This window comes from Triturus cristatus, chromosome 5_1 (genome assembly GCF_964204655.1).
Source record: "Triturus cristatus chromosome 5_1, aTriCri1.1, whole genome shotgun sequence".
Classification (NCBI taxonomy): Eukaryota; Metazoa; Chordata; class Amphibia; order Caudata; family Salamandridae; genus Triturus; species Triturus cristatus.
This window is the reverse complement of record NC_140587.1, coordinates 139051135-139073508: the sequence shown is the minus strand read 5'-3', so window position 1 is coordinate 139073508 and position 22374 is coordinate 139051135. Positions and strand designations below refer to the sequence as shown.

The following is a 22374-nucleotide window of genomic DNA, read 5'->3' as shown; positions in this document are numbered from 1 at the left end:
CGACGACACGAAAATGCTATGGGGAAAAATGTAAGAGGTTCACACAATGGTGCAGCAAAAAGAAACTGCAGAACAAGTTGACAAAGGCATCAACAGTGCTGAGATACCTCACGCACCTACTAAAGGCTAATCTATGCTCATCCTCGCTAAGGGTACACCTAGCAGCGATTGTAGCCTACAAACGAGGTGGGACGGGTAAGAGTTTCTTTACATCACGAGTAGTAAAGAGATTCCTGGAAGAGGCAAAGAGGATAGCGCCACCAAAGAGGATGTCGCCGCCGGCATGGAACCTCAACGTAGTCCTAACGGAGCTTATGAAGGCGCCCTTTGAGCCCATCCACAAGGCCTCGCTTCAAATGCTAACAATGAAGACAGCCTTTCTGGTGGCAATAACCTCGCTGCGCAGAGTCAGCGAGGTGCAAGCACTAACGCTGCAAGAGCCTTACATCCAAATACACAAGGACAGAGTCGTAATGAGAACGGACCCACACTTCATGCCGAACATGGTGTCGGCATTCCATATGAACCAGTCAATACAAATACCAACCTTCTTTCAGAACCCAGCCACAAGCGCTGAAAGGGCACTGCACACCAAGGGCGGTGATGCACTACATCGAGAGAACCAAGAAGTCCAGGATAACGAAGCAGTTTTTTGTGTCCTTCGCAACCAGCTTCCTGGGTAGACCAGTAACAAAAAGCACCATTGCGCGATGGATTACACTAACAATACAATTCTGCCACAAACAGGCAGGGCAAGCACTATCGGAAGGGGCACGGGCCCACTCCACGAGGAAGAAAGGAGCAACAATCGCCTTTCTGGCAAACACACCCATTCAAGACATATGCCTGGCGGCAACATGGGCTTAAGTGGACACGTTCACTAAGCACTACTGCGTGGATATACAAATGAACAAGGAAGCACAGGTAGGACAGAAGGTGCTTCAACATATATTCAACGACCAACGCTCATCTTCCACCCAGCCGCCACAAAGATGACAAACCGCTACAAAATCTATGCACAGCATAGTGAATCCAGAAAGATTCACGCTGCAAAACAAATAGTTTCTTACCTGTCGGTGTAGTTTTGCAGCTTGAAGATCTTTCTAGATTCACTAGCGAACCCACCCACCTCCGCCAAAAGAGGAGGCTGGAGAAGAGGGGGGAAAGACAGAGAACGGAGAACAAAAAGAGACATAGAAAGGAATATGAGAAAGGATATGATTAAGAAGAAACACTAAAAATTGGCAAGGGTTCAAAAAAAAAAAAAGAATCCGAAGATGGCGCCCCGAGGTGGGACTTCCGCAGGAAGCATGACGATGTCACGAGAAGTGCACCAAATGGTGGGACGTCGACGCCCACCTGACCTACAAAAAAACAACAACAAAAAAGACAAAAGAAAGACTACGATTCCGAACCCAACCACCAGACCGCGGAATAATGCACAGCATAGTGAATCCAGAAAGATCTTCAAGCTACAAAACTACACCGACAGGTAAGAAACTATTAGATATTCACAAGGTGAGGAATCCACTGGCAGATGTATCCATCAGAAAACGTGTCTGCATCTATCGCCCCAGGCCGTGGAGAAGAGGACCAAAGGTGTCCGATGTCCCTGAGCATCGCAAGCCTTGAACCCCCGTCAGTTCACCCCAACTGCCCTTCCAGCCAGAGCCTGCAGCCTATTTCTGCAGTGACCGTTCTACATAGAAACATGATGCTGTTTTGCACCCTGCACCTGGCCGGCCACGTGCTGCTGTAGGTGTTCTGATGGTGCTGCCTTGGACCTTGCCCACCAAATACCTTAACTCCTGGAGATTGGTCTTGCAAGTCACTGTACTATACACCTGTTTGCAGAACTTGTTCTTCCTTCCATAGGATTACATTTCAGAAATTGCCCTGTGTCCACTTTTTATAGTTAATAGAATGTATATTTAAAAACTTACTAATCTGAATCATTTTTCTCTGATGCCTTAACATATGTAAAGATACTTGTTATTTTTATAAAATGGAGTGGATCTCCTTAAGTCATGTGTATCACTTACTGATCATTGTGTGCATCTGCAAATGTCTTGCACTCCCCTGTGTTAAGTCTAAGGCTGCTCAACCACACTACCCACTAACAGAGCACTTTGTGATTGCATGGCAAGCCCATGTCCACTCATAAGGGAACCCCTGGACTATTTACAGGGTATATCAGATTTTTGCTACAGCACATAGAGAGCCAGCTTCCTACAGTATGCCTTTGTGTAGCGGACCAGTTAAAGTCGACCCAGTAAGTATGTCCACGGGGAACAAGAACAAACTCTTACCAGCCCAGGAGAGTACTGTGGTAAGTAGTGAACTCGTTTGAGGATTAGCTGCCCAGTGTTTGTGTGAACAGGTGTGTGTGTGAGAATTATTGCATTATCTGGTTAACCTGAGTGAAAACTGAAAAAGGTCTCAATATTTCAACAGATCCTCTGCACATGCCATAGCTTTTTTTGAAGTACACACAACTAATTTCAACGTAGGTCAAGCAGAGAGAAACAGTGGTACCAAAAGATGGCAATGATTGCCATTAGAAAGGCACCTCACCCCTCTTGAGGAAACCGCATGAGTACAGCATTTACTGTTTTTCCAGATATAGTGTCCACAGCCAGATAGCAAATGCATCTACCCGTTTGAAACTTCCAGAATGATTTATTTGAGGAGAAATAGCTACCAGATCATGGAAAAATAAAACTTATTTTAATTTAAAATCAGTCCCCCCCCCCCCCCCCCTCCCCTCCCCCCCAAATAAAAAACACAACAAGCTCAGGAAGGTTGGCGGGTACAGTTCCATTTATATAAATCACAGACATGGAAGACAAGGAAAAGGGTAGAGAGAGATGAGGAGGTATAAAAAGGGCCTCACTTACTGTCGGACTGGAGACAAGATATAGAACTATAATTTTTATTACTGCACAATGTTCAAATACATGGTCCATGAAATAATAAAGACAACTACCAAATGCTGAATTTTTTCAAACCCAGGTTCTTCTCACTGTTACCCCTACAAATCCAGCTCCCTCAAACATACCAACCTTGTGCTTCATGGTGACAGAGTCCCAAGACATGTCAATGCTTTTTATAGGTCCAAATGGTGCAAACGCCTGGCGGATGGTGTCTTCTCCCAACTCGTAATAAATGGAACCCACATACACACGGCACATAATGGCCAGGGCACGCTGCCTCTGAGCTGCCATCTGCAATGGAGAGAAGAACTGGCAGGTTAAGTTTGAGAAGAACACAGATTATGGCAAAACAACCAATTGAGTTTGTCCTCCATCACCCACACAGCACCCCCCCTCCTCCCCGCATAACCCATCTCCCCCTTATCCCAGACAATTTTAAAATTGTGAGCCAGAGCCAGCCACTTACTCACTGGCTACAACTTGACATCTAAGACCAGTGCAGCTACTTGAAAGGGGGCAAGAACAGACCACTGCTAAAGAAAATATGAGAAATGAGATGTGCCCATCACAATTCTTTCTAGAGGCATGAAGGCACTGTAAAAATAATGCATTCACCAGTACTGCATCTTAACGCAAGTATATTTTAAAACAAAATTAAATCGGAAAAAAGGATACCTTTCTATCACAAAGGTGAAAAGTAATCCAACTACCCCAAGCCCACAGGAGTCCAATTCTGTGAATTGTGAGATGCAAACAGGCCAGTTTCAGCTATGCCAGTACAAATCTAAGCTATACGATTCTACTGGTGCATTGCGACGACTGTCTTTAGACAGGCATGTAAACGGAAACAGAACAAATGAACGTGATGATAACACATCATTAGGTGGTAGCACCATTGCCAAAGCGTGGAATGGCAACTATTAGGGATTTAAAAGAGCTACCTGTGAAAGATGGATGAGTCAATATCCAGCATCTTGAAAATGCCATACAAAGTGAGCATAGGTTTTCAGCATTTATATAGAGCAGTCCACCATTAGTGTGGCCATTTAGCAAGATCAGAACTCCTGCCAACGTCAGAAACAAACCAGTGTGCCATTCACTGCCGTTCAAGGCACTGTAAAATCGTATTTTCAAAATTATGAAAGGCTGTAAAGATAGCGTGTACTGGCACTATTTCATTTGGGTCAGACAGACACAAATATAGATGCCAAATAAACGGCAGAGAAGGAAACATGTTTCACTTTCTCTAAAAGCACCTGGAAGATGGGGAAGTTGCCAATAAAAACGTCCACGGTTCTGTACAATAAACCTGGAGAGAGTAACGAGTGAAAGGTGAGAAGCGGCAACATCAAAAGGCCTAATTCTTAGCAAACAGCAAGTGACATGTTCTCTCTTTGCGGAGCTTCTAATTATTTCCAACTCCTTGGGAGCACATGAGCAAATAAAGAAAAGCATATACAAACACACTGAATACATACTAAACAAAATCTGCTGTGCTGCAGAGGTAGGAAAGTTTACTGAGAGCTTGTAGAACAGTCCACTTGACTGACAAACCACCGTTAATGCTGCATCAGGTGTGGAGAACTGCCAAAGAAGCAGAATCTCTTGCATGTTTTAACACCAAGAGATGCATGATAACGCATAAAAAAAAGATGGCTTAATCTGAGTAATATACATTTGGTGAATCTAATCCGAAATGATTGATTCTTAATACCGGAGAGATTAGCAGAGAAGGGCATCTTCAATCACAACAATCCTTCAGAACCGACAAGTGGAAGATGGAGATGTATTAAATTTAGAGTGTCCAGAGCCACCTCAGCTCATGTGCAGATGTAAAGCTTCAATCATTAATATGAAGGACATGCTAGGAATGTTTTGTGACCTGCAGTTGTGCAAGGGTAAGCACATTCTTCTTAAGAGATAGCAAAGTAGGATGACCGTTAAAAAAATTCTCCCATATGCTTTCTCATTGAAAGCTCTGAAATTGGTCTTCACAGTTCAGTCACTATCATTGATGTATTTAAAGTAATAAACTCCAGGTGGGACCTCCTATGAAATTAACTTCTTAACTTCAAATTAAGAAGAATCTATTTGCCTGTGAAGTGGTGAAACATCAAGGGAAAATTTCAGAAAGTAAGTAAAGGCAGAAGTCAGATAACTTAGGTGCACCTAATCGTCAAAAAGTTGTAGGGGATAAAAAAAAAAAAAACAGCACTGGTTACTCAAACAATAGTCAGAGCTAGAAATCTGCTCCACAAAAGACGAGACACATTGAGAAACATCAGAACATGCTGTTTCTCTCCGATTTTTGGTTTCAGCTCTCTGTTTCAAAACTAGTATAGCACCTAACAAGATTGTCCGGCTCATAAGATCCTTAATTATGATGGACCAATAACTTCAGCCTTTGTGTCAGCCTTTATGAGAACCTCACTTGTAGAAGAGTGAGGCAAATGCTGGAAACTTTATTAACACTGACTAATGAGAAAAAATGATGGTGCAAATTACAGCTTTCATAGGATCAATGCAACTAACATACCAATGATACAGATCCATTTATAGGTTTCTTAGGACTCAGACGAATGCATCAGATTTGCAAAAATAAGGTTTAGATAATCAAGAAAATACAATTGGTAGGATTTCAAGAAATGGTTAACTTACAGGATAAGGGTTAATAAACTGAGCTTGCAGTCTATTCTGGTTCATATGTAAAGAAAGATTTTAAGTGATGCAAAGGAGACATTTATTTGTATATTAAGGAGGTACTATGCAATGTTGATAAGGAGTTCACATTGTGGAAGTACAATTAAAAGAAAGGGATTTAAACAGGAATGCGAATATAACGGGTGTTGGGCGTTAATACTGACAAGTAGTGTTTTGCGTGTCTAATAACAGAAAATATTTTTCTGCAGTGTGTAATTCCTCTACTTGTTTAAAACTGGCTGTTCCAGAAACCGGACCTGTTTGCCATTTCACAATAATCAACTATGAGCAGTCATGTTTACAGATAACCTAGTTAAACCCTTGATTGGTAGCGTAAGACTATTGCATCTGGCCAGCTCAGGCTCGCAACAGATGGTAACCAAATCACATTAACTGAACAGAGTGAGGAGCCTGGACAAGAGAGCTCTGTAATGAGGAGTGAGTTCTGTCTAGGGATGCCACAAGCAGGATCTTGAACAATCCAGAGATCAAGTACTACACGACCCTATTCACATTTCTGGAACCCATCTGTTAATCACTTACCTATAGGCTCCAACTTATCAAAGCTCAAGGCTCCCTCCAACCCTCGATGATTTCCTGTTACATGCGACATGTAAGGTACAATGGCACACAGTATGGTTTAACTACTAATAACATTAGCCACTTCCCTCATCAGCACAAGCTATGTATTGATGGTTTTCTATCAAATTGGAAGTTTTAACAGGTGTTCAGAGACTAAAGTACCAAAAAGATTGGATTTGTGAAGGGGATCTGCAGAGTTATGATCAAAACCATTGTGATCTGTAAACAATCATGCAAAGGTGTGGACAACACTACAATAATGGTTCAGTTTAAAAGAGATATTAGCCATAGGCAAAGCCTGCTCCATGACAGATATCTTGGATTATCAATGAATAAGCTGTTACTAGAACCATACAGATTTATCTCAAAGGTTGCTAAGACTAGGAGTATATGAACTTTCAACTTTTTGAAATCGTTGGTAGTACGTGAACGTATGCAGCTCGATAACTACTTCCCTTTATATTCAGCTCACTTATTTATCGGGAGCATTTTCAGTATTACACCAGAATTAATACCCGCTCCGTGTTGTGGGAGTTTTTAAGGTACTGAGGCACACTACAAATCCGCCCACTTTATGCCAACAGTTTTTACAAATCTTTGAACTGTTAAATAAGGAGCACTGGATTATCTAATTCGCATTACATGCTGCTAGGAGATTTCCTTTGGCCAGTAGTAAGCTCACTGCCTTTATAAAACTTAGTACAGGACGGATTGAGTTTACATGATTTGACAACGCAGGATTTTCAATCTGACCTAACAAGGAGGCGGAGATCTGTCTAATACATCTAAGGTTTAATTTGTCTGTATTTTATGTTTTTTTGTACACAGTGACTGGCGTTGAGCCTGGCATCGTTTGGTTAGCACATGGTTCTGAGTTTTCTGCGGGACATACTGCATGCCCTTTTGTGCTTTTAATGTTTTTTTTTTATTTCACGATTTATGTATTATTGTAAGTGGGATGAGATTCATACACCATTATTTCTGATGTACTCATTTTTTAATAAGTCATGAGTATTATTTTTACTCCCCCCCCCCCCTTTTTGGGGGGGCACCTATTGGATGGGTGAAGTTACCACAATTATTTACTATTGAATAGTATTTGATGTGTGGTTATTTATTTTCAGCCCTGAGGAAGTTCGAGGCGAATGTGTCGCTACGAAGAAACGTGTTGGCTGTTTAGAATGTAAATGCATGTGACTGAGAAACTTTACCTCTGTGCATAAACTGATGTAAATGAATAAGAACTCAAGGAAATACATGTGTATCAAATAAAAGAATACGGAAAAATTACAACTATTTGGACATTCATTTTTTTTATGCCACTAAGTTCTAAGGGCAATTTTTGTATATTATAAACCCTGTGGGATATATTTGGGTTGTGAGGTGGCCAACTTGCCTTAGAGCACCGACCTATGGTTTGCGATAATACACCAGATTACCCTGACACACTGAGGAGAGTACCTGCATGCCTAGCTACCATGCTTTGACCAGTACTACTTTATTCCAAGATTCCCAAAATTTCTGGACTAGAATGTAAATTTTATTTGTAAAATAATTTTTTACTTCACTGTCTTGGTTGGTATTGGGCATAATTTGAAGCAAAGTGTAGCTTTAGCAGATATAACCACTTGGCAGCACTTAACACTTAAATATGAAATGCAATGTCCAATACACTCATTTTTAAATCTTTCTTAATATGCATAGAGTATGGTGGCAGGGATACTAGAGCCACAAACGTGTAGAATAGCATTTAAAACAGCAAACTCTGAATTTATCATGGGTTTAAAGGCAGGAATATCAACAGACCAGAGGAGCAAAAAAGCTTAATTTCTATAGATGTTGCAGATTAGTTGCCCCACTTTTATTCAGTACCTAAATGCAGGCTTTCAATTTCACCACTGTACGGTGATGAGCACTGCTCTAGCAAATGAGCATCTCCCTTGTCTAGAAAAGCCACGTCCTCTCAAAAAATGGCAACACCAACTAAAGTTGTATATAATGCTCAACACTGCTTTCACCCTTTGCCACAAAGTAAGCAGTGGCCATGGTCAAAAGCACATGCACCACAATTGTTTTTTAATACTTGTCCTACCACCATTAGCACAGAATGGTAAAATAGAAAATTCATGAGAGTAAACTTAACTACTTTGTCTAGTACTAGTGATGGTGTGTTTCCCTTCCAATTCATGAATATTGTACCATTTGTAGCATAAAGTATTCAGCATGAAACAAAACTGAAATTTACAACAGCTTAAAAAGGCTCTTAAATTGTACTTGACTGCTGTTGAAGATGGAGAGGTTTGTAAAACGTCTTTTCTCTTTAAACTTTGCAAACTTTACTCTCATTGGCATGGGATACAACACTGAACCTACATTTAATGTATGGCAATAGATAACCCAATACTATGAATTAGGATACCAATATTTAATTTGCCTTAGAAAGTGATGATAGTATACAAATGCAACATAGCTTTAATGCGGTCTAGTTTGTTTTTTCCAAACTTGAAACCTTTGTTCTCAAAAAGGCCCCAGTAGGCTTGAGGCCTTCCACGGCGCCTGTCTCGCTTTGCGGCCGGAGGACGTCAGCGCCCGGATACCTCCGGGATCTTTGGCTGCGAGGCGGTGTCGGGGCCGGTCCTGATTGGGCGCCACGGGGCGCCGTGCTGGTGCTACTGCCCTGAATCCGCCGGTGGACGCGACGACTGCTGGGCCGGTCCCGTCCCCCATCTGGGAGTGCCTGTGACGACGGAGGCGGAGTGCGTGGAGGGGGGCAGCCTCCATTATCGGGCCTGAGGCGGCGGCGGCCGCGGTTCCTGTCTGGTTGGGGTGGTCGACGACGGCGGCGGCCCCTGGCGGGCCCGAAGGTGAAGCGACAGGTGTGGTGACAAGGCTGCTCCCCGGAGACGGCAGGAGAGCGGACGGTGCTGGTCTGCGGCCGCGGAGGACCTACGGCGGCGACCGGAGGAGCGTCTCTTCCGGCGGGAGGTGACGCTGGGTGCCGGGGCTGAGCGCCGGGGCCGGGCTGCTCACGGGAGGCCCTACATCGAGAGCGGGGCTGCCAGACATCCACTGGGGCTGAGACGCGACGGCTGGGGCGCCCCTTTCCCTGGTCTCATCGGCGGAGCGCAGGTGACCGTCGACATGGGGAAGGACCGACCGCCGGGGGGGGCGGCCAAACAGCCTACCCTTGATCATTTTGCTAAGCCGCCGACGCCCAAGGACCCCACCGAAGGCCTGTCCCACGACTCGGCCACCCTCCTGGCCGCCATTAACAAATCCCATGCGTCCCTGGAGGCCCAGATCGGCGCGGTGGGGTCGGAGGTCTCATTTCTGCGCCAGGACATGCGCAAGGCGGTGGAACGGATTACCGAAGCCGAGAACCGGGTCTCCTCAGTGGAAGATAGTGTTACGTCTCTCCAGGCCACGGTGGACAAATTGACGGCCACGACACGCGAACTGGCCGCCAGAGTGGAGGACGCGGAAGGCCGGGCCCGTCGCAACAACGTGCGCCTGGTGGGCTTTCCAGAAAATTGCGAGGGGACGTCCATGCTTCAGTTTTTGACAGATTGGCTCCTTAAGGTCTTCCCAGCGGAACACAGATCGCCGTGCTTTGTGGTGGAAAGAGCTCACCGGGCACTGACCCAAAAACCTCCGCCGGGTGCACGGCCCAGACCGGTGATCGCACGCTTTCTAAACTATGCGGATAGAGACGCTCTTCTGCGACATGCCCGCCTGCACGGAGACCTCATGAGATATGATTCCCACCCTATCATGCTCTTTCCTGATTACACTAGACTGGTCCAGCAACAGCGGCAGTCCTATGTCGAGGTCAAAAAGAAACTCCGCCACCTGAACTTATCCTATGCCCTGCTCTTCCCGGCTAGGCTACGCGTGATCTTCCAAGAGAAAACTCATTTCTTTGACACACCGGACAGTGCCCTTGGGTGGCTGGAGGAGCGCCACGGAGCTCGGCCCCACACCCCTCCGGCCTTGGACTCAGACTCCTCTCAGACTGTCAATCGGCGGACGCAGCAGGATGGGGATGGTCGCCCCAAACGCCACAAGTCGCGCACCAACTGGCGCTCTCGTTCCCCGGCGGCGACGGTCACATAGCTGTGGCGCCCACGAGCTGCATCGACTGTCACTCTCCTGCCGGACTGGTATCGTATAAATAGGTGCACAGTGACTCATAGCGGCTATGGTGGCCCGTCCCTTGTTTGGTTGTGGGAGGGAGGGCTTGATGGGGGGGATACATTGGTGGTCGCACATCTGGACTCAAGTTGGAGCCGATGGGAGATTGGCACCGCGACAGATACTTCATGTTTGGGGAAGTATAGGGGGGGCTAGGGTGGCTATGGGGGTTGGGGGTTCGGGGTTCGGAAGGGAGTTGTTTTGTTATGACGGTTGTTGTTCTCGCACACACATCACCACAAGGGGTCCTCATCCCCCCGGGAGGGGGGCTTCTCCGCGCTTGTCGTTTGCTTGGCTATGGCACAGAGTTCTACCGCAGGCCCTCTGGCCGTCCTGAATGTGGTGTCCTGGAATGTACGGGGCCTGTTGGACAAGATTAAGCGAGGGGCGGTGCTGCGGGCGGGTAAGGCATATGGCGCCGATATTCTTATGTTGCAGGAAACTCATCTTCAGGGGTCCAAGGCGCCGTGCTTGGCGCGCTTCGGCTACACCACCGTCCTGCACTCCGGCTACACTAGGGGTTCCCGAGGGGTAGCGCTCTTAATCCATCGCAGGGTTTCCTTTCAGATTGACAGGCGCTGGGTGGATGACGGAGGGAGGTTCATTATAGTGTCGGGGACGCTGGGTGGAGAGCCGGTCACTTTTGGTAGCGTGTATGCGCCCCCGCCGCTTAGCCAAACGTTTGTGGAAGTTATAACACGGGTCTGGGGCGGGTTGCCACGGGGCCTGGTGTTGTTGGGCGGGGACTGGAACGCCACAATGGGGGAGTTAGATAGGCTGCGCATGCGGGGGCGACCGGCGGCTCCCGTAGACTCCCGCTTGCACTCACTGGCGACCACCTTGGGTTGGGCTGATTCTTGGCGCGCGCTGCATCCGACGGCACAAGGTTATACCTACCTGTCGGCGGTTCACCCCACTATGTCCCGCTTGGACTACATTTTCATTGCCCATACTTATCTACATAGGGTGTCTCAGGCGGCGATACTACCCAGAGGCCTCTCGGATCACTCGCCGACTCAGATACATTTGCGCCTGCTGACTCGTAGGGCGCCGTACCGGTGGCGGATGTCGCCATGGCTCCTCAGGGATGCAGACTATAGTGAAGCTCTTAGCCAGGCGGTCACAGACTACGTTCAGCATAACGCGGGTACGGCGTCCTCGCCGGCAGTCTTCTGGGAAGCCCTGAAGCCCGTGCTCCGGGGTGTGGATATAAGCTTCCGAACGCATGCTAAAGCGACCCGGCGGGCGGATATTGAGGAGCTGGAGGCCCAGCAGGCGCGGTTGCAGGCGCGGCTCCTCCAGTCTTCGGATCCCACTATCCGGCGGAATCTGCTGCACGTCCAGCGTCAACTGGGCCAGTTGCTGACGGATAATGCTAAGGCGGCGTGGCTCGCCACCCAATACCGTATCTATCAATGGGGGGACAAGTCCAGCCAGATGCTGCACCGGCTGTGCCAGTCTCGAGATGCCCAGACGCAGGTCCCGTTCCTTCGAGCGGGTGACGGTAGCCTCCACACCTCCCCAGAGGCGGTGGCGCAGACGTTTGCGGCCTATTATCAAGATTTATATGCGAAGCGAGAGCCCCTTGACGAGGCGCTCATTGATGCGTTCCTCTCTGATATTCCCCCCGTACGCTTGACTGATGCCCAGAGGGATGCGCTGGACGAGCCCATCACGCTGGATGAGCTTCGCACCGCGATGACCAATTTGCGTCCGGGCCGGGCCCCCGGACCCAACGGTTTTCCGGGTGATTTTTTCGGGCCTCGTGCGACGACATTGGGCCCGCACCTTCTTGCGGCTCTGGCAGACGCAGTGGACCATGCCATTCTCCCCCTTGACTGGCGCCACGCCGAAATTGTAGTCTTTCTGAAACCGGGCAGGCCCCCGGAGGATCCGGGCTCGTATCGGCCTATCTCGCTCTTAAACGTTGAGCCGAAACTGCTGGGGAAGGTCCTGGCCGATCGGCTGCGGACGTGCATCTCTACCCTAGTCCGGCCCGACCAATCCGGGTTCATGCCCAATCGGTCGACCCGACCTAATATACGCCGGCTTCACAATGTCATCGCCGAGGCCGGGCGCGTGGATCGGCCCACCGCTCTGCTCCAGGCGGATATTGATAAAGCCTTCGACTCCCTTAGTTGGACCTACCTGTTCAAGCTGCTTGGGGCGGTAAACTTGGGGCCCCGATTCTTGGAATACACGCGTCTGCTGTATACGGACATCTCGGCGTCGGTTAGGGTGGCCGGCGCCTGTTCCCCTTCGTTTCCGATCAAGCGGGGGACGCGGCAGGGGTGCCCGCTGTCCCCTCTGCTGTTCGCGTTGGCAATCGAGCCATTGGCGGCGTGGTCCCGCTCCGATCCGGTCCTCCGGGGTATGGACTGGCCCTCGGGCCACTCTGATCGTATCGCGCTTTATGCCGATGATGTCATCTTCTTTATGGTGGACCCGTGGGCCTCTGGGCCCCGGGTGCTTGAGATTCTGCGGGTGTTCGGCGAGACGTCGGGCCTCGTGGCTAACCCGGCTAAGTCCACTCTGTTTCCCCTGTATGGTGACCAGCGAAGCCAGGCTTGGGCCTCTCAATTAGTGCTGGCCCCGGACCATATCAAATACCTAGGAGTGCGGGTTACCCGCACGCCGGATCTTGCTTGGACTCTGAATATTGCGCCCCTGCTGACCCAAGTCCGCAATGAAACTAGGGTGTGGTCGCATCTTCCACTCTCCCTCTACGGCCGATCAGCCATTTTCAAGATGGTGACGTTACCGCGTCTCTTGTACCATCTCCAACACTACCCCTTCCAGGTGCCCCAGGCGTGGTTCCGCCAGCTGAACGCACTTTTGAATGAATTCCTCTGGCATGGCGGGCCGGTGAGGGTGGCCTTGGCGACGTGTGTGCAGTCTACCTACTGCGGGGGCATAGCGGTGGCGGACGTTCAGGCTTACTACAGGGCCGCGCATCTCCTAGTCATAAATGACTGGTGGTATGCCTCCCCCGCGGATCCAGCCTACGCATTGGACCGGGCCGCATTGGCAGAGAAGCCTCTGCTGCATTTTCTTTATAGCCGTTCCTCGCTAGACCGGTTGCCCCCGGCGTGTGCTACGGTGATCCGGATCTGGCGGCAATCGGTCATCTCTATTGGCTGGCGCGGCAGGCTTACGCGGGCCACCCCATTGTGGCAGGGTACCCTGCTCAAGGAGACGGCAAGTCTGGAGGGCTTTCGCTATTGGGACATGATAGGGATCTCCTCGCTGGGGGATGTGATGAAGGGAGTGTCGCTTAAGTCGTTTCAGATGCTGCAGGCCGATTTTGAGCTGCATAAATCCCAGTTTCACAAATATCTCCAGTTGCGGCATGCCCTCGCACCTAGCATCCAGCACCTAGACACTCTGCCGGAGTTCCACCCGCTAGAGGGTAGACTGTTGATGGGAGACCTCGGGGATCACAAAATTCGCCAGATTTATCAGACTCTGACAACCTTCATGAGCACTACCCTAGATAATACCAAGGAGGCGTGGCAGCGCGATATCCCCGCGCTCACGGAGGATGACTGGGCAGACGCTATAGCGGGTCCGCGATATGCTGCGGTGGCCACCAAATACCGCTTCATACAATTCAAATACCTGCACAGGGCGTATTCCACCCGGCACCGCCTTTGGCGCATGCACTTAATTGGGTCCCCCACGTGTCTCCGTTGCGGCGATGGGGACGGTACATTCTTGCACACGGTGTGGGACTGTGGGCGGCTGCGCCCGTTCTGGACGGCGGTTCTGTCCTGCCTGGGGGGGGTGCTGGGTTGGGAGCTGCCCCCCGATCCCCGCTTAACACTGTTGCATTGTACCGAGGAGATAGGGGGCAACATCTATAAGCGACACCTCCTGTTTTTGGGATTGACGCTGGCCAAGCGAGATATTGCCCAGCATTGGAAGTCTTCTGCCCCGCCCCCGGTTCAGGCCTGGAAGAAAGCACTAGATCGCTGCATGTCTGCGGAGGAGGCGGTATTCTTGGCAAGGGGTTGTCCGAGTAAGCATGGTAAAGTCTGGAAGAGATGGGCGCGATATCGGGGTATTGTGTTGTCTGTGCGGGGGGATGCAGTGCCATTGGACCCAATAGAGAGGCTAATCAGAGCCCCGGTGAGTCCCCCTTCGGGGCCCCGGGCCCCATGTATTGTGGATGGGTAATTGGAATATGGAGCTCATGCGGATAGAAAATATGGCATATCTGTGTTGGACCGTGGGCGGATGTGATGTGCGGGTGGGGGGGGGAGGGTTTGGGGGTCTGATGTTCTGCAGACCAGGGGGGGGCTGAACGAGGATGCCACTTCTCACTGTTCTTTTCTTCATCTTGGTACCGTGTATGGGGACGAATTCCCCGGTGTCCTTACAAATGCCAATAAAGTTTGTTGTCAAAAAAAAAAAGGCCCCAGTAAATTGACTGAGGGGCTAAAACAGCATAGTACAGTATTTTCAAAATTACCTCTAAACCTATGGTTTATTAAATGAGGGTACGTGACATATGTAATAACATTTTGAATTGCATTTGAAAATGCCTAAATAAGAATGAGGCGGCTTATTAGATTTGCTGTTTTAACCCCTTTGTTGCACCCGTCGGCCAACAGCCGTCGCGAGCAATACCTCGGTAGTGCTGCGCATGGCCGTTGGCCCACGCGGCCCCGCCCACTCAATAGAACGCCCCGCACCGGAATTACCGCAGCGTTAAGCGGGTTAACCATAATCATTCTGAAGAATAGATTTTAATTAGGGCAATAACAGATGTCGAATACTAGTTATATATTTCTGAAGAATGCATCATAATAAAAACATATCCAAACTTGAAAATGAGCAAAATATTGTGGTCATAAACTAAAGTTGGATACAGCTAGGTGATGTAAAATATAACAAATACTCACTGTATAGAATACATGAAGAAAGATGAAGTCTTTAAGGTTAAGCTTTAGATAGTTTGGTAAAACTATTTGAAAATATGGTTAGGGCATCTAAACTGTCTTACATAAGAAAGTTTTCAAAGGTGACCATTGCTTGAAAGGTAGGTATTTGTGTGATCTGAAGTCGATGAGGCGGATGTTTAAGCTCCCTGGGTAAAGGAGTTGTAGTCCATTTCTTGGAGGCTAAAAACATCTGGTGGGCTCAATGTTTTCTGTTCATAGGTTTTAATAAATTAGGATTATACCATATTTGTTCTTGTTCAACGGACTCTTCAAGCAGCTAACTGCGGGACTTTAGGACTGTGGTGTATTGCCTGGTGAAATAATTGGACAGATACAGCAGTATAAAGGGGAAACTCTCCTACTTTGGCATATTTTTGTAAATCAACATATCTATTTTTACTTTTTGTTGGAACAAAAGTCAACTTTGCAAAATGCTTATAACCAATGAAGCAAGAAATGAGGTAGACGAAAATGGCAAATTGCAGATAGTAGAATAGGTATAGGCAAGTAAATCACATTCAAGAAAATAAAGGAAAATGGTAAAGCTTTGCTTTTGTAACTCTCCCCAACTTCTCTGATATTCAAATGTGTGGGTAAAAGGTGTTGTACAGAATGCAGACAGCCTAAAATGAGAAAAGCTTACAAAAGTAAGTATCATCAATGTTTTGATGATGGAAACGGACAGAATTTAAATATAATAAATTAGAACCAGCAGTTATGGATAGCTGTATTAAGCAAAAATGCAATTCTATAAAAATTATTTTAGTAGAATAGTAGAAAAATGTGTTGATCTTAAAAAAGTGAAATGGTAGTAATAATCAACAAACTTTAGCATACTTGTCTACATTATGGAAATTACAAATACAGTTTTAGGAGTGCAATCAAGAGGATTTGAAGGGCTAAAAGCAAAGCTTTTTTTAAAATAATATATTGGAGGTGGTAGCAATATGGATTAGAAATATGTATAAACAATACAGCCCATATCAGGAATGTATCTTGTGATGAGAAAATAAGGCACACCATATGCATATAATTTTTAAGATACCAGATTAGGCGTGGGTTTTCTAAAGCTAGCTTGTTGTCACCGCTGCCCATAGAGTCCCCTAAGAGGTCACAGATGGCAGCAAATTTTGACATATAACCAATGTGTTTACAATACACCATCTCACTACTCATAACATTTCAATTTCGCAAACCAAACTTTCAAAAGCAAAGTTGGCAAATTGAATTTAGTGGCTGTGCACTGGATGACCCTACAACAGATACCCTTTTGCACATCTTCCATCAAGTTTTTGAAAGCAGATAGAAGAAAAAAAAGTTAACCAGCCCTAAATCTCTTTGTATAGGAGACAGCACACATCTTGAGAGCAAGTCAGAAAGGTCTCTTAAAGATATGTATGTATCTTGGGGTTTTACAACGCATGCTGTAACTTCAAAAGGTGTCTGGTGCTAGGAGCAGATACAAAAAGGTGATTCAGCAGTCTAAGCATAGCTCGCACATAGAAAAACAGAAAAGATTTTAAGGCCTTGTGAAAAGGAAGGATGTTCTGCTCTTTGGTACTAAGGCAAGGAGTTCCACATTTTGGGAGAACAAACAGGGCGAATGAGAAACGGAGAGTTCTACAAGGCCATCAATGAGAAATCTTAAGTTGTATATAGGTAGGGTCATGACAATGGTGGAATCTAAAAATCCAAGACAAGGATTTAAAAGAGGGAGTTCAACAAACTACTTACCTTCGGTAACGCCCTATCTGGTTTAGACTATCTAGCCGCAGATTCCTTCCCTTAGAATTATCAGCAGGCATCAGCCTGAATCTGTATTTTTTTTGTTAGCAGTACCCCTGGGCGTTGATTGGCTCCGCGCGGCGGCGTCTGCACCAGAAGTGATGTGCACGGCGCCACCCCAGCAAGTTGATGTCAGTTTATTTTTGCGACTTTCCACTCCAGGAGAGCGGAGCCACTAGGAGTACTGATCACTGGTGTGGAAAACTAAGGCCCTAAAAGGGGAAAGCCCTGCCCCTAGAAATCCGTTTGCAAGAGACGATGGGTGTGTCGGTAAGGAATCGGAGGATAGTCTCTTCCAGATAAAGCCTTACCAAAGGTAAGTGACTTGTTAATCTGATAAGAGACTTCTAGCCACAGATTCCTTTCCTTAGAATAGATACCCAAGCAATACTTTCCGGAGGTGGGTCTGTGCAAAAATTTCACAGCATAAAGTCCTGCACGACCAAGCGGGCAAAGTGCCCATCCTGACAGACCAGACTGTCCAGTCAGTAGTGTTTTGTGAACGTGTGCAGAGAGGCCTATGTTGCTGCCTGGCAGATGTCCAGGACCGTGACTCCACGCGCTAACGTAATGGTCGCTGCCTTGGCTCTAGTGGAATGAGCACGCAAGCCCTCGGGGGGGGGGGGGGGGGGGGGGTGGTGGGGGGGTTACTTCTTGGCCAGAGAGTAGCAGATTTTTATGTAAAACAAACCACCTTTCCCTTCTTCACTCCAACATACCCACCTCCCCCCGAAGAGTTGGTCATCTGTCCAGAAATCTCTTGGTCAAGGTAGAATGACAACGCTCTTTTTGGGGCCAATCAGTGAAATTGTGCCTCTTCTTTCGAGGGATGTGGCAGAGTGTAAAAAGAAGGCAGAGGGGATGGACTGGCCTACATGAAAAGGAGTGACGACTTTCAGCAGAAAGGAAGCTCCAGTTTGTAGAGTTCAAGTATGGAGACTTAGATGACAAAGCCTGAAGTTCACTGACCCTCCGGGTAGATGTTAACGACACCAGGAAGCCTGTCTTGATGGTAAGGATCCTGAGAGGACAGTGGTGCAAGGGCTCAAAGCACTACAGGATCGTCAGGACCAGATTAGGGTCCCACTGAGGCATAATGAAGCGAGGAGGAAACATATGTTGCAAACCTTTCAAGAACCGATGTACAATAGGGGACTGGAAGAGGAAAGGTTGGCCAGGCAACCACAGAAGGATGTTACTTACCCAGTTAGCATCTGTTCATGGCATGTAGAGCTGTAGATTCACATTCTTTGCATACTCCTGCCATCTACTGTTGGGTCTGGATGTTTGCAAGTTGTTTTTGTTCGAAGAAGTCTTTCCAGTCAAAAGGTAGGTGGTGACTCCTTTCGGAAAAGAGGAAAACCAGAAAGGTAGACCTTCACAGTGCCCAGAAATAAGCCCTGCTGGGCAGGGAAAAGAAACAGAAGAACCCGAGCGAGGGGAGCAGAAAGAGGGTCAACCTGCTTCTCTGCACACCATGCCACAAAACTGCCCCAAACAGCAGAGGTACACCGTTTTGGAGGAGGGACACATAGCTACTGGAATAACATTGCAGACTTTGGATGGAAGGTCAAAAGCTGTCAACAGTCACCTCTCAATCTCCATGCAAGTCGGCAGAGCGTTGACCAGGTCGGGTGCAGAACCTTCTCCTACTGCTGCGACAGAAGATGCCCCCCAATGGGGCAGCTTGATTGGAGGACCGATGACCATGCTCAACAGCTCGAGATACTAAACTCTCCAAGCCCAGTCTGGCGCCAAGGGAATGACTTGAGCCCGGCCGTACCCGATCTTCTTGGGGACTCTGGCAGGAGTGGTATGGGCGTAAAGGCGCACAGGCGGTCTGAACTCTATTCAAGACGAAGGGCAGCTCCAAGCAAGAGCCGCCTTGGAAACTAGTGTGCAGAACTGCTGCCATTGAGAGTTCTCAGTGGTGGCGTCCAGATCTAACCAAGGATCTCTCCACTGTGAAAAGAGACCTTGCATCACCTCAGGGTAGAGACACCACTTGTGATCCGCTAAACATCTTCGACTGAGTTTGTCATCCCTGGCATTCAGAGAGCCCACCAGGTGTTGAACCACCAGGGATTTGCCCTGCTGTTTCAGTTATGTCCAGAGACGCAGGGCCACTTAACAAGCCCCACATTATAGTGGTCTTGTCCGTGAACACCTGCCTTCCTTTGATGAAGGGTCAAAAGGCTTTCAATGCCAGCCAGATCACCTGGAGCTCCAGAAGGTTCATATAGAGTCTGGATTCCGCAAGAGACAAGAGGCCTCTGACCTCCACCTCTCCCAGATGGCCGCCCCCTCCCAGGAGTGACACATCTATCGCTACTGTCTGATCTGGTTGGGGAAGGGAGAGGGGTCTGCCACTTCTCCAATCACCGTTCATTAAACACCACTGCAGATCTTGTGCAGTACCCTCGGAGATCTGGACCATGTACAAGAGATTTCCCGGATGCAGAAGGCCATGAGGCCCAGTAGCCTCAGAGTCAGTCTCACTGAAATCCAGGATAGAGGCTGAAACATCTGTATCATAACCAGAATATCCTGCATTCACGGTTCGGGAGGATAAGCCCGAAACTGCACCGTGTCCAGAATAGCTCAGATGAAAGGGAGCATCTGAGAGGGAGGCAGGTGCGACTTCGGCACGTTGATAGTGAGCCCCGGAGAATACAGGAGGTCCGCCGTAATCTGGAGATGGGAGACACCAGCCTGGGGCGAGCCCGCCTTCAACAGCCAGTTGTAGAGATAGGGGAAGACTGGCACACCAGACCTCCGCAGATGAGCTGCAACCACCCCAATTACCTTGGTAAACACCCAATGGGTGCTGGTAAGGCCAAAAGGGAGCATAGCAAACTGAAAGTGCTTGCGGCCCGTCGTGAACCACAGGAAACGCCTGTGGGCAGGCAGGAAAGGAACATGGATTTATGTGCGTCCTGCAAGTCCAACAGGGCCCAGGGCAGACAAAACTTGAGAGAATGTGAGCATTTTTAATTTCTTCCATGACCTACTACTGGCGTCGGCACCTTCTCTATGGCTTCCTTGGCCAAGAGAGCCGTCACTTCCTGGCAGAGCAAGGTAAGATGGTCTTCTGTCAGGCTGCCGCAGGGCAGGTGGTATGGGTGGAGGGAAAGTCACAAAGGGGAGGGAGTAGTCCCTTCGGACAATGTGAAGAACCCATCGTTCTGATGTTATAGACCTCCAGTGGGGCAGGTGATAGCATATCCTGCCTCCGACTGGGTACCCAGGAGAGCAAACTATAAGGGTTTAAAGGCTGCAGCAGGTGGGTGAGGGGACTGCCCAATCTTAGGCTGCCTGAACCCACCAGGCCTGTGTGTACAACATCCTCGGCTGGAAGCCCCTTCCGTGGCCATGAAAAGAGGAAAAGGCCCATAGACCTGGTTATAGCCCAGCTGCCCTTAAAGCGCTGCAGCGCTGAATCAGTCTAGTCCCTGAAAAGACAGGAGCCATCAAACGGCATGTTCATATGCAATGCTTTGACATCCCCTGTAACGCCAGTACCCCTAAACCAAGCGTGCAGCCGTAAAACCTCTGTCAATGAAACTGCTCTACCTAGAAAGTCGGTGGTATCCAGTCTACATCTGATCATGAACTTAGGCGCGTCTCTCCCGTCGGCAAAAGACTGTATGAGTATAGACTGGGCCTCCTCCCGGACCATAGGCAGCACCTGTGCAACAGAGTCCTATAGAGCATGGGGTTAACGACTTTTCGGACAGTAGCGTCAGGCTGGTGAAAGAAAACATCTTTTCTAAGGTGTCCAGTCTCTTGGATGCACCAGGATTTACATTGGAGGTAGACGCTTGGACCACAAAGCTTTCCGGGGTGCGGTGTTGTGTGAGAAAAATGGTGCCACTGAGGCAGGGCAGTGGGCAATCTTCTTGTTCACAGGGACCCCTGTGATGGGCTTGAACCAGGTACCAAGCAGGACGTCAAAAAGGGCTTCATTGAATGGGAGAAGAGGTTCTGAGAAGGTGTAGGCAAGTGTGTTTTTTGGCATGGACTCCCATACTTTTTGCCTGGTATTTGATGCACTGGGTTCCTGCTATCCAGGTTCCCTGTGCCAGATCTCTTTCCACAAAACTATACAATTGTTCCCTCAATTGGAAATACCTTTAGCACCCCTGTAAGCATCTAGAAAATGGTACCCGAGCCACCTATGGCATGACAGTGAGTCCCTAAGGGCTGCATCATGTACTGTGCCACCCTAAAGGACTCCTAAGCACCAACATGCAAACTGCCATTGCAGGCTGCATGCCATGTTGCACAGAAAAGGGAAGTCACGACATGTCACACCTCTTATATGCAATGTCTGCAGACATTGAATGCAGTATAGGGAAGCCACCCCACAGCAGGCCTTACAGCCCTAAGGAAGGGTGCACTATACCATATGTGGACATATCTGCATGAGCAGATATGCTCCTGTGATGTTGGTCGATTCTTGGATATTACAAGTGAAAACGGAAGCCATTTTAAGTATGTGTTGGACACTGGCAATTACGAGTTCCCGAGCTATATGATGTCTTCACTGAAACTAGGGATGTTTGGCATCAAACATCACGTATTAATAAACGCACACGGATTCCAGTGATGAATCTATTAATATATGCACCCAGAGGGCACCTGGTGAAAACCTTCTGGCTGGCTGGCTGGCTGGTGTGGAACAGTCTGCCACCACAGACGGTTTTCTGACCCACTGCAGGTGAGAGCCCGTGCTCTCAAAGCAGAAACAATGCCTGCTCTGGCAGGAGGTGGTGTCACCTCCTCCAAGCAGGATGGCTAACTATTCAGCATATCAAGGCAGGAGGCTTCAAAGGCCTCCGCTGCCTTTAATATGCAACCCAAGGCTTCCCCAGACAGCAGAAATGCCACCTCCTGCCCTGGGCCCATTTGGCACCAGCATTCGGTAACTATGGGACCCCGAAGTAGGTGTGTAAACGGGCTTACCGGTGAAAGAACCAATGGTTCAGAGCCCACGCTCCCCACGGGAACCATGAGGCTTTATATTTAGCCTTTTTAACATCTGAATCATCCTTCAAGAACGGCTTGAAGGCACAACAAACTACTCTCTAATAAAGGTGTAGTACACAGAGGTTCAGGGTGTGGGTGCACCTTAGCGAGTGCAGACCCCCCGTTCCTCAAATTCCTGGTCCTGACGAAAAAGAATTACTAGAAAGGTTGAAACATGTTGACCACACACACATACCAACACTGATATCACT

At 48.3% G+C, this 22374-nt stretch overlaps 1 protein-coding gene across 2 annotated transcripts in view; it reads right to left on the bottom strand.

Moving 5' to 3' along the window:
* The window catches only part of PUF60 (poly(U) binding splicing factor 60), a 252737-nt gene that overhangs the window by 147181 nt on the left and 83182 nt on the right, over window positions 1-22374 (bottom strand). For both annotated transcript variants that reach the window (XM_085604603.1, XM_085604604.1), the window contains exon 5: window positions 3063-3224. In XM_085604603.1, coding sequence (XP_085460729.1) covers window positions 3063-3224 — 162 coding nt within the window. The remainder of the gene's footprint in view (window positions 1-3062; window positions 3225-22374) is intronic.